At 38.0% G+C, this 13,195-nt stretch overlaps 1 protein-coding gene across 1 annotated transcript in view; it reads left to right on the forward strand.

Moving 5' to 3' along the window:
• LOC140165592 (neuron navigator 2-like) overlaps positions 1 to 13,195 on the forward strand; it is a 498,228-nt gene that overhangs the window by 316,994 nt on the left and 168,039 nt on the right. The window contains 4 exon segments of the mRNA XM_072188876.1: positions 5,855 to 6,007; positions 6,538 to 6,828; positions 7,217 to 7,617; positions 7,620 to 8,725. Of these exon segments, the coding sequence (XP_072044977.1) occupies positions 5,855 to 6,007; positions 6,538 to 6,828; positions 7,217 to 7,617; positions 7,620 to 8,725 (1,951 nt within the window).

Consider the following 13,195-nt stretch of genomic DNA (forward strand, 5'->3'; position numbering starts at 1 on the left):
GGCTGACAGTTGGCTGGAATGACATTCATGTCAAGAACTGCTTTATTCATGTCAGGGACTTTTGCTTGGTGCATGGGCAAAATAAGTCACTTTTTATGACATGAAATTGTTCAAGAATGTACTTTTTACTTTTCTATCAAAATATTTGATATATTAGTATTTTCATTGTTCCACTAATATATGGTAAGTGTAACATAAAACTAACTCCTTGTCAGCTATAAGTGTAACCAGGTTGGTGCTTTAAGGCAGAGGTATGCATGTAGGTATGACTTAATTTGTGTACAAAATCTGCAAAATGCAGTATTCAATGTTTTTTATTCATTTATATTTCTGAGACATGAAATATTCTTTAGTGATGGAATTTTGAGTAGAATTCAGTAAGGTGACAGATTCAACAATGCACTATTTATGAAGTGTTATATCTATGTATTTGGAATCTTTTACTTGCTCTTGATTGGCATTGAAATATTTATTCCAACTCACAACAGAATTCAGATTAAGGTGCATGCCAATGCCATTTTGTAAACAGCAATATGAACTGCAACAGAATGAGAAGTCTCAAAATTTTGCACCCTGCACTGTCAAAGTTGCATCGCAACTAGTGAAATTTGCATGGGAAAATGTATACAGCTTATACGGAATTATTTCTGACATTGGTACTTTTTGTCAGAATGGTGTTATTTCCATTTTGTAACAGTAAATTGTCTCACTAACAAGTATGTATATGTATCTAAGTTTGTTTCTTGTGTTTTTCTGTCAGTCAGGGGGTTAATGAACTTCCCGGGATGAACTTAGTATAGACGAATCCAACAAGCCAAGTCATGGTCAGGATTTGGTCGGCCATGACGAGTCCCGCATGCACCACACTGGTGTAGTGACTGCCCAATTGGGTGGATTAAAGCCGCTTAAAATTCGATGTTAGATTCTTTTGTGTTGTATTCTGTCATTATTCTTTTGTCTACGTGTAACACAGGTGATAGAATGCAGTTTAAAATAGCGTCCTAGGCCGCATTATTTCACATTTTATGTGAGATTGAGCCGACGGGGACCCAACTTTGGCAGCCATTAAGGTATAGGAATGCGTGAATTTGGATTCGTCTATACTTGTTCCTTTCTTTTTTATATTATTTGTGATGTAAAATATGCTTAGAAACCAAGTACTGAAGTTGTATAAGGCCAAGTAAAAAAGATAGTGTGTTTGTCGTCCATCATATTTTACTTGTTACTATTGTCAAATGACTTGAAAATGCCTTAAAATGTCACATTGAGCTTTTTTGTAATTTCAAGTCCAGATAAAATTATTTCTGCATTTTACTTGGTCTAAATCATGATTCAGATACCATTCCAATAATTATTACAATCATATTAAATAAAGGGAATCAGGTGAGAATAAGAGATGCAACTTCATAATAACAAACTTCATTCAATTGGTCGTTTTATTTCATGATTTTCATCAGGTGGGAGTTCAAAGGTCATGCACGTCAAAGGTAAATCCCCCATAATGCAATATTTTATTCTTATTATTCAAATCTCAGTTTACTGTTCTGCATGCAACTTACCATGCACATTTAGACATATCAATAATAGGGTATTTGTACCACATCCTAAATACAAAGTTCATCTTCTTGCTTTGACTAGTACGGGTTATGAATTCTGTCTTTGTATAGGAGGCTGGGTCATGGTAACTATAGTGGTATGCACACCATATAAAATTTGATCAGCTCATAATCGGCGGGCCTTGTAATATCGCATATTAATATCAATATATTTCATTTGGCGAATTACCTTGTGGCATCTTGTCAGAAGCATCACTAATTATTAATTCAAGTCCTATACTTTATCAACTTCATTGAACGCACAAAATATAGACCAGACAACTAAATAATTCTTAATCTGGATCTACTTTTTGGCATAGTGGTAAAAGCCTAACATTTCCCACTGATTACGAGCTGATCAAACTATAGAAACATCACACTTATGTATTTTCCCCATGTAGTATTAAGCCTACACTTAGTATTTTAGCTGTAGCATAAGATATTGGACAAGCTATTGTCTACCATTATACTATCTTAAGTTGATGTACAAAATAGTTCCATCACTTTCATTAAATGTTGTTAAATGGGTTCTTTTTGGGAAACAATTAACATTGACTTTGATTAAAGTGGTATTATAATATTTTAGCATTCTCTTTTTTAGGGTATGGTAGCATTACTTTCGGGCTCTGTTGCTATTTAGTATACTATCCAGAGAGGTTGCGTCAGCGCGCTGACGCGCTCGCTTGAACGTCTCGCGATACGCGCTCGCTAAGTCCATGAGGGCCACAGACTGCGGCTAGGGTATGGTTCAATAGATATCCACAAAAAAAATTTTTCCAACATGTCAGTTGATTGAATGGGCAAGTTACACCGAAAATACCAAAATTTATTTGAAATTTATTTATACATGATTATATGTATAGGCACTGTATTGTAATTTTGGGCTGTTGACAGCTCAAAAATACAAATTGGACTAAGCTTATGCACACGATCATGATGTAGGTTTCTGATGGCATAAAATTTCAACCTTTTTAGACTATGTTGGGGGATGAGGCTGTGGATCATAAAGTGATATGTTGAAAAAATCATTTAAACTGCACATTGTTCACATTGCTAAAACAATAAAAAGGAATTTAAGAAAAGGAATTTTTGTAAATATTAATATCAAAGTCAAGTCAAGTAATGTTTCCAATATTCAACTCATTTTAGTTGAATCTATTGCATATTATACAGAATACATATACATGAGTAGGACTGTCATAGTTATAATGATCATTTTTCACTTCTTACATAGTATTCTATAAGTATGATCTATGATAGTAACCATTGTTCCATATCTTTTCACCCATTATATCATTGTCTATTAGGTCGTAGCAAGATGCTGAGCTGCCAAAACATACTTTGTGTCAAAATTTATAATTATATTGCATCATAGCAAACAATTTGCTCCATGCATCTATCCATCCCAGAGTGGGATGTCAATGGCATCCCCAGTCTGCCTGTCAGCTTACTTGCTACAGCCTTGCAGTATATTTCACACACTGATATAAGTAGTGATTTTCAAATCATTTGCAATTATGTGTATACTATTTTGAAATGTTGAGAGATTGGTGAAAAACAGAAAGACCTCCAAGTTGAATATCAATTAATTTGAGCAGTGAAAGAAAACATGGCCAATGGAATTCAGCATGTGAATCTGTTGGCACAGTAGGCCTACTCAACTAACATAGTTGTATTAGAGCGTGTTTCTACAGAGCCAAATACCGTTTTGGAAACGGTATGGAACCGTTAATCACTCCTGTGGAAACATCCTCCAACGCCTTTTTGCAACGCCTTTTCATCGCCAACGGAAACCTCGTTTGAGTAGGTTTTTGCCGTTGACGGCGGGTAGATTTTCTGTGGAAACAGACCTAAGCGGTAACTTGCCGATTATTGAGCAAAATCAAACAAAATGGCTGTTAATCAACATGTTAATTGGACAGACGACATGACAAAAACGTTAATAACAGCCTGGGCAACATAACAAGTCCAAAAAATTATGTAAAGCCACAATTTCTCTGTGATACGGAAAAACAGAACAACTCACGGAATTCGGGGTTTGCTCACGGAAATTTGTAAATGCTACAAAATAGTGAAAAACTGTAAAATGTAAAACTTTTCTGTTGATTTGCAAAATATAACAAAAAAAATGATTATTTAGCAATAATCAACCATTAAACAACCCATTCTAGCATTAATTCTAGGCCTACGATGCAAGATTTTGGCCATACTACCGTAAAAGGTAAGACAAAATACACTTTTAAAACATGTTTGTCATTCAGATTAAACGGTATGAACACGCCAACGGCAAAAACCTGTCTGTGGAAACAGCAGGTTAAACGGTAAGATAACGGTAAGATAGCGTTATCCATTTAGCGGTAACTTAGCGGTGCGCCTGTAGAAACACGCTCATAGTTCCATCAGGGATGTGGTAATATTCTGTCATTCTTCATGGTATCTGAAATCATCAGCACTAAATACTAGTAAACTAGGTAGTATGCTGGTGAACTGACATTAATCATGTTAATGTGTAGAATTTGGCAGACTTGGTGAGTTGAGTCAGGTCATATAAGTATGAAAGGGCTGTTTGAGTTTGGGTCTTCCCTGCAAAGTCATGTCTTGACTTTAAGTGGTGTAGCGTGAGTCATCACATTGGGGGGGGGCACCGACCATGATTGGGGGCACTGGATCTGATTGGGATGGGGCACAAGCCGTTTTTCGGCAATTTTCCTATGGGATTTTTAAAAATGTCAGATCGATTGGGGGGGCACATACCCCCATGCCCCTATGATGCTACGCCACTGTTGAATTATGGCCAGTGTTGACCCCAGACAAACGAGCACCTAGACTAATGACTTGGTTTGTGTAGTGATGCCTACGCTGCATAGCAATCATTTTGGCAGGACGCAAACAAGCAGACATGTTCATGTCTACGGAACATGTTGCATTTGACGGGGTGATAACAGCGCAGCAATCACACAAACGAGCATGTCTTTCTCTCCAGACATGTACATGTTATTTCTTCATGTCTAGTAACTCCAGTCACCCGGCCAAACTCACCTTGGACATGGCTTCACCTACTGCCATGGTTAGAGTTGGCCGGATAGGCACTCATAAGTCTATGTCTATGATGTTAACAACCTTAATATGCATGCTACCATCCACATATATAATCAATCCTAGCTATATTCTAATAAATACTATACTGCTTCAACTTAAAGTACAAACCAAATCTGTGGAATCGGGGGTCGATGCTTTGCATCACATGCACTGCGTATTAAAAAATGTGACGCATAAAGAGCGTGGTGCGTGGTGTGCTCGGCAAGTACAAATTGTGCAGCAGTTGGCGCGCTAAAGAAGCATTTACACACGCATGTACTGAAATGATTATTCTCATACCTCCATCTTCCGAGGTCTATTTACTTTGTACTTCTGAGTTGACGGCCTATATGTTGTAATAAGATTTGTCTTATTTGTGAGTAATATGAGATCCTTGAGATGTGAGGATATCTCCATTCACAATGCTTATTTACATGCCTGACTCAAAATAGTAAACTGAAAAGTGAGTTAGGGATTCAATCATGATCAACCGTTGTTCATCACCAATTAACAACGATGCGTCTACGTTGTCTGCGTGGATGCAAGTTGTTAATCGGTGAACTATGCTGGAACCCCGGGGGTGGAACATGATTGAATCCCTTTCAACAACGAAAACAAGCTAAAGATCATCTAATTCACATGATTCTTTCATTGGGAATATCTATTTGTCAACGCCTTACAAGAAGGTCAGTGATTTATCAGCAATAAATCTCAAGAATAAAGCAGTAATGTTTAGCTGCTACCACCAACATAAGAGAGTGTTAACGAATAAGTTCCAGGCATGACAAATTTTACGTGCTTGTGCGTAACAAGTACGCGTAACCTTGCGATCGCGTATACGCAACTGGAAAAGTGTGGATTCATCACAGATTTACAACGTCTGGCTCCTGTACATAGGTATAGGAAGAGTTGTTGAAAGCACTGATATTCAACAATGTTTAAAGAAAACTGATTTGTTGGACTACAGAGGGCAGTATACAGGTAATGGTGTCTCACAATACATGTAGTCTTTCTACAACTGAGATAGCTTATCTGGAAGTTGTGAACTGAGTGCTATTTGACTATAAAACATTATCTTTTAAAATATTATAGCATGAATCATGAAATACATGGTGACATTTTCATGTTTGACATACTTTTCAGTACACACAACTCATTGTGCTTATTAACTCCCAATACAGGTTCATCACGCAACTCCTCCTCCGATATGAGCTCCCGCATCCCCACACCACACAAAGTGACAAGAGGAGCAGCCAGCAGCCAGGGGTCAGGTCTAGGCTCTAGAGGTTCTGCTAGTGGTGCATCAACTGCATCAGAAAAAACAAGACCATCAGGTGAGTATTATACACAAGGTCCATTTAATCCTGGGGGGCCACTCATGTATAAAAGTTGTAAGCATCCGCATGAATTGACTTTCAAAAATGACCCTAAGCGAAAATATCAAAATTTTGTCAAACTAACCCTAAACGAGGATTTTACTCAAATAAAAAGACCCTAAGCGAGGAATTGGTTTGAAATTTCCCCTAAAAAAAGAATCATGTCATGTTGCCCCCTGGCAAAATAACTTATAATGATAGAGTTGATTAAAGGCCATTTCTTGAATCACAGATGGCTGGACTACAGAGGGCAGTATACCTTTTTCTCATTGGGTTGGCCAGAGCTAACATAGACAGTAGAGAGTATGATGCAAATGACAATTGTGTTTGTTTGATTGATTCAAAAAATACTTGCACTTTCTTATGACTTCAAATTGCCAACCTGTACATTTATAAGCACTTAAATGCTATTGACAAAGAGAAGAGAAAAGAAGAGAACAGAACAGAAATTGACATATTCATCCAATGTTTGTTTTATATTTTCACAGCATCAAGTACTCAGGGAACAGCAAATGGAAATGCTCCTTCCGTCCCTGTGCGACGGGAAAGTCGTTTAAAATCCCCATCATCTGTAAAAGGTGATCCATCCAGTGCAAGTGCATCACGTCTTGCCCAACAGGGACAAGTGCAACAAAAAGCTAAAACTGCAAATGCTGCTAAATCAGGTGCAATTAGTCCTGGAAATGGGAAAGGCTCCATGTTGACTAAACTTTTCCGTGGAAGCCCCAAAGAAGAACCTATACCAAAACCAAAATCACTTGGTGTTGGTGGAAAGAGAAGTCTTCACTAGGAGGGAAGACTAAAACACCTGCAAAGGCAAAAACTCAAAAACTGAGATCCCCAAGTAGTAGTCGAGAGCGTGCTCCTGCTCCACCTCCAAGTAGTAGTCGAGAGCGTGCTCCTGCTCCACCTCCAAGAGATATCCCACCTCGTGATCAAATAACCAAAAGTAGGCCTGTGGATAAACCTGCAAAGAATGCAGACAATGGCTCAGATATGAAGAAGATTAATAGTAGCTCAAGTATTGCAACCAATGGCAGCTCAAATTCATCAGAAAGGCCTTCCAGTGTATCTACATCTCCTGGCTCCAGTCTTGGCTCAAGTAGTCCAAAGAACGCATTAAGAAAATTAGGGACGAGCATTTGGCAGCGGGCTAAATCATCTAAGAAAAAGAACCAGATAAAGGAGGCATAAAACAGCCAACAGGGAGACATTCTCCTGATGGACAAGGGGCTTCTGCTGATGAAGGAGGCAGGATAGAAATGACTAGAACTAAATCAGATCTAGTGAGACCTAACTCAAAATTGGTTGCACCTAAAAGTGCTATGAGTATGAAACAGCAGTCATCTCTGAGTAAAGTAACACCAGTTCAATCACTACATGGTAGTACTTCACCACCTGATGGGGGCGCAAAATATATGCCAGGTAGTAGTAGATCTAAGTCTGGATCAACTGCTCCAAAATCAGCACTGAAAGCACCCTCTAGTTATCAAACCTATCCTAAAAACTCTAATGAATCAGTAGTGCAGAGGAGAGAAAAACCAGTTGACAGACAACAGTTTAATAGGGAAGTGGCATTTACAGTACCTTTCCTGGACCAGGAATGCCTCGTACAAGCAGGGACAAAAGTACTCGAAGCCCGTCACCTCGTACATCTCCAGTCAAAGATCCATATAGAAAGCCAGGATCACCAGATAAAATGGACAGAGCTGTGAGAACACCTACAGCATCACCAAGCAGATCATCTGCTAACACAGCAACAGTTGCTCCTTTTAATTATATAAGTAGCCGTCCACCATCCAAAGAATCCAGTGAAGTAAGCTTATCTGGTACAGTGACTAGTGAGTGCAGTTCTGGCACACCTGTACATAGTCAAGTCAGTGTGTCTTCTAGTAACTCTGAACAAAGTGTTATTTATAAACCCAAAGAAGAAGATTTATGTACCACTGTGTATAAAAACAATCAAGCTGTTACCACATTTGGTACACCAACTCTACCGCGTGCAATGAAAGGGTACAATAATGTGCAGCCTGATAATCCAGAAGTTACAATCATGCATATACAATCTAGTAATCAGAGTTCTCCTGCCAGGTCAGTAAAAGAGACTACCTTTGGTGCTACTAAAGAAACAACTTTTGGCGATAATGTCACAACACAAGTGCGACCTCAAAAAGCTGCCTCTGAATCTGGTGCCTCTCCCAGCAACTCTCCACGCACGCAACGAAGCAGTCATGGAGGATACACACAGCCAGGTGCTTTAGCTAATGTTCCATACCCAGGATTTTCAACTCATAGTGATGGAACTGCTTCCATGTCTGGGGCTTTCCCACCATACCGAGGTAGTCCTAATAGTAGTGGTGCTCCTCAACGCTTCAATCCAGGATCATCGATTAATGCCAGACTCTATCCACAGGCAGTACGTCAAGGTCATATTAATGAGAACTATGCTGAACAAGATGAAGTAGATGATATATTGACTGATGATATGGCATGTGGTTATATGAGTGATGGAGACATCCTTCATAGGAATGCTAGCGATAATCTAAGTGGATACATGAGTGAAGGAGGAGGACGGATGCTGTACTCCAGGAGGATGAATAACATGGCTAAGTTTGATGGGATGGCAGCTGTCAGAGAGTACCTGCAGAGGACTGTCAATCTTAGTGATGATGAAAGGTGAGTAAATAATATCAGGTAGTGGTGAGTTTTTCTTGACAAATAATGTGATGTGATCAAGCAAACATAAGTCAGTTGTTAGGGGATAAGGAAGGGTCAGCATATTTTTTCCCATAAAAATTGAGTTATGTATTCTGAAACTCAGTTGAATGATAGCACAAAGACTTTGTTTCTCAAAACTTGCAAACCAACTGAATTTTATTTGAGATAAAAACATTTTCAAAGACTTGGAAGTAAAGGTTGCCAAATGTCCCCTTGCCTCCAGTTGCTACAAATCTTTGTAATGTCACTTTCTTGAGGTGTGGTCGAAGAAGTGTTTTGATGGTAATATCCAACACCCTTTTTATTTCCCTTTTATCAGCAGTGTTCGAAATATGCCTCAAAAAGTTACAGGCCAGCCGGGCTTGGCCATAAAAAGTTACCGGCCAGCCGGGCCGGCAACTAGATGCCAGTCAGAAAAGTTACCGGCCAGGCCAAAAGGTTACAGGCCAATGGCCGGCTGACTGGCCCTATTTCAAACGCTGGTTATCAGGCTCAAAACTTACTACAGATGAGAAGAGTTGTTGGCCACTCTATAAAACAAATAATTCCAACATGAGGGCAGTATAACTATTGGTAGATAAACTACCAGAATGAAAAGAAATTATCGTGCATTTCTCATGATATCCTGCACCCTCTGGCAGTGTGTTGATACTGAGGAATACGTAAGAGTGCCCTCTATAATTGACAACTACTGGATAACCAACTAAACACATCCATATTCAAATTTGATTCAAGCTCTGGACAACATAGATGTAAAAAGGTTAGAGGTAAGAACCTTGAATGAGCTTAAAACTTGACTTTTGGGATGAATCATAAAGAAAAATAGAAATCTACATGCTGCACATATTTAGGCCAGTTTGGTGAGAGAAATGAAAACAGGACAAGACCAGTTGAGTAAAGTAAACTAGATAATGCCAGGAGAAGTTGTTTTTGTGAATTGGTATAAAAGGGGTGAGAGTGAGGTCAATTTCCACTTCCCATGGAGTGAGGAGATGATGAGACAGGCTTATAACTGCAAACATCAAACACATAAACACATAAAACTTGATTGATTTCAAGAAATCATGTTTGAGATGATTTGTTTTATAGATTGATGAGATATTTTCATGTTGTCACTTTGAATCAGTAACCTGTTCACTGTGCATTAGAGGTTTTGTTTTCTTTATGAATCTTGGCACATGAAATTGCCTAAAGAAATACTAAGATGTGTTAAATGTTTTAGCCTCAGGGGAGTGTTTACTTTCTAACTTTCAATTACGTTTCAAGTCCAAGGTTTTCTTTTAGTTTCAGTCAGAGGTTGGCAATTGGGGACGTTCTTACTGACAGTTGCACATGAGAATCAATGATTTTTGTTTCAGTTATGACCTTATAACTTATGACCCTGTTGAGCTAATTACTATAGCAATGGCATCAATTGAGTCTGACGCAAAGAGCCGCTAATAGTCCCATAATCCATTATAATCTACTCATAATCTTGGTAATCAACAGGTCTGAAAATTAAATAATGATCATTCATTCAACTAATTTTTTTCATGGAGACTGTTTTCATAATTATTTTTTCGGTTCTGTGGTGGAGCAGTTAATGCTAACAAATCTACTTCCAGGAATAAATGAAAGAATGATGTTTGTTTATGACATTGGCCATATTGCTAATTTCTTAATTGTAAAAATTTTATTAGTTGGTGATGTTGCCCAACATTCTCTGAACTATCCATAAAATAAAATAGTGAATGTATCTACCCATGGCTACTCACATATATTAGACATACAGATATGTGCTACCTCAGTGGGTGTATTTGTGATCAGAATCCTGGTCTGATTTTGTGATGAGAAATCCCTAAAGTATGTGTCTGTATTTTTTGAGAACATACCTTGTAGAAATGGACCATGGTTTACCTCGCATCCTTCTCAAACCAAAAATTACCACCCCTTCCTGAATCAAATGGTCCATTTGTTGGTCTTCATTCTTTTGCTTGGGATAAGAGTTACAGAAATGACTATGGATCAGATTATGTTTAGGGTTAGGTCATATTAGGGTAATGTTTAGAGTAAAAAGAGAGAGAATTTAGTGGCTCCTCTGTCAGAATCCGCGGTCAGAATCATACTGTACTCATTGTGATGTCCTTTGGACCATGGGACGGATGACCAATTCAAAAAAGATACCTCGGCTCATGTAGCTGTTTATATAGTACATGATAATTTTCCCATGGTATCTCATCACATACCTTTGTACGCATTCCCACGGCTCTATGAATATTCCATACACATCATTAGACAAAAGTGACCCAATTGATTAATATGCATTAAATTGTAATTAGGCCATGCTGTAATTGGGAGTAGAGGCATTTGAAATCTATTAACCTTAGCTGCAGATGTTTTTCCAATTGAAATTTGCTAGAAACAAAAATGATGGTCAAGATGAAGAGGCCGGTCAAGTGCAGATCCAGTGCAGATCCATTGGAACATGCTTTTCAATACAAATAAATGCTAACCTCATCGTGAAATCATCCAAGCAGCAAAGTTCATTTCCCATTGAAAAAGCGTTATCCAACGGATTTGCAGTTGACTATTCTGTGAATGATGGAAAAAGAGAGGCATCAAAGCTTGTGGATATTTTGAGAATTCTTTTTACACAGAGACACAACTTTTTTTTGAAATGACAATGTGGTTCAGTATTTGTGACATCTTGCACTGCATTAGAAGCACAATCTTATTCATCATGTTTACATAAAAAAGCATCCATATTTATATTAAATACTTCACGGGAGAACAACCATAATAATATCATCATATTGGGCCTTCATGGTACAGCTGGTACTGTATTTTAGAAATGAGGTATTTTACTAGAGATTAAACTTGTGAAATTAATTCCTCTGACCTACAGTGTAATGGAACTGTTTCGAATTTCATCCTCACATATTGGTTGGTAACTTCATATTAGCCATCAAGTATAATTAATATGAGAGCAAATTCTGGAGTATTTTTTATGATATGTGCACCCAGATAAATTTGACAGCAGACTGAAGGGAGTTGTGTTATAGGCAGCAGTATTAAAAGTCATGTGTCCATCCATTTGCTTGATGGCAATTGTTAGGGTAAGGTTCCTGGTTGGCCTGGTATTTCTGTGTCATGAAGTGTGCAGAAGCATTAGGAGTTCATGAGGTAGTCTGCCTTTTGTCATCTGCTATTAGAATCATATCAATACAAATTTCAGAATTACAATACATTCACATGGAATGTTGACCAGTTGCTTTAAAAGATGGCTGACCTGTGACAACCTCATACCAGACATCATCAATTTACATTTAGGGGAAGATGACCAGAGGCTTCATTATGTACAGTATGTCCACCTTGAAGTACAAGTAAAGTCAAAATTTTACGGTATGTTTCGATGACATAAATCTTGCACAATATGGTGAGAAAAGGAAGAACGCCATCTTGAAAATAAGATATTTTCACTAATTCTCTTTGACTAGCTAGGGTAGACTAAATAAGAGATAGCAGAGATAGACAATTGTATCTTTTGGAAAACTAATTTATTGATTTGAAATAAAAGCTAGAGACAATGTGGTAAAGTTATTAACTGGTGACTATCTATTACATGTAGATGATGGATTACGATGAGTCAACTAATGAAACTTACAATTAATCTCATGTTTCTGCCTAGTGTCTGTGGATTGATGTTCATAGGCATAGGCATGAAATGGACCTGTGATTTTGGGTATGATGCAACGGTTCAGACCTAAGCACACATGGATACAGAAATCACACTGTTTATGTGTCCTACTGCATAATTCATCAGAATTACAGGAGTAATTTGCATGCTTAATATGGTTTGACCTAGGCCAGGGACTTGGGGTTGTTTTTGCAAGATTGTGATGCAATAAATGCCATCTATTTTGAACATTGTTGAACAGAACATATTGTTTAACTTGTATTTAGTGCAAAAAATCCCTATCTTCTTGCTTCTCTAGATCAATTTACTAGGTTTCATAAAAAAATTACATGATTATAGAATAGCATGTTTGAAATAAATTGGGCAGGCAGGCCAATGTATTATTTACCCATAGTGTACCCAGTTTGACATGAGAGGTTAAGAACTTAAATGGCAAACATAATGATGAGAACATGAAAGATAATGATGCCAAAGCAAGTTAGATGTTCTGCTATCCTGCTGATAACATCCACTAGTGTCACTATAGATATGTTTACAATGTTGCCCTGCTTTGTTATTCCATCTTGAGTTTGTGTAATTTTACAAATAAGGTTTGTGGGAAAGGTCAAAAGGTTATTGAGCCTTGTGGATTACCCTTCGGTGGACATTGTGTAACAGCGGGGGCGCTCTGTGGTTGTGAGAATTGTGGTGAGGGCAAGTTCAAAGTTGAGATTTGTTTGATAGAGGTCCCTATTGCAGGAATAGCATTATTG

This window comes from Amphiura filiformis, chromosome 12 (assembly GCF_039555335.1).
Source record: "Amphiura filiformis chromosome 12, Afil_fr2py, whole genome shotgun sequence".
NCBI lineage: Eukaryota > Metazoa > Echinodermata > Ophiuroidea > Amphilepidida > Amphiuridae > Amphiura > Amphiura filiformis.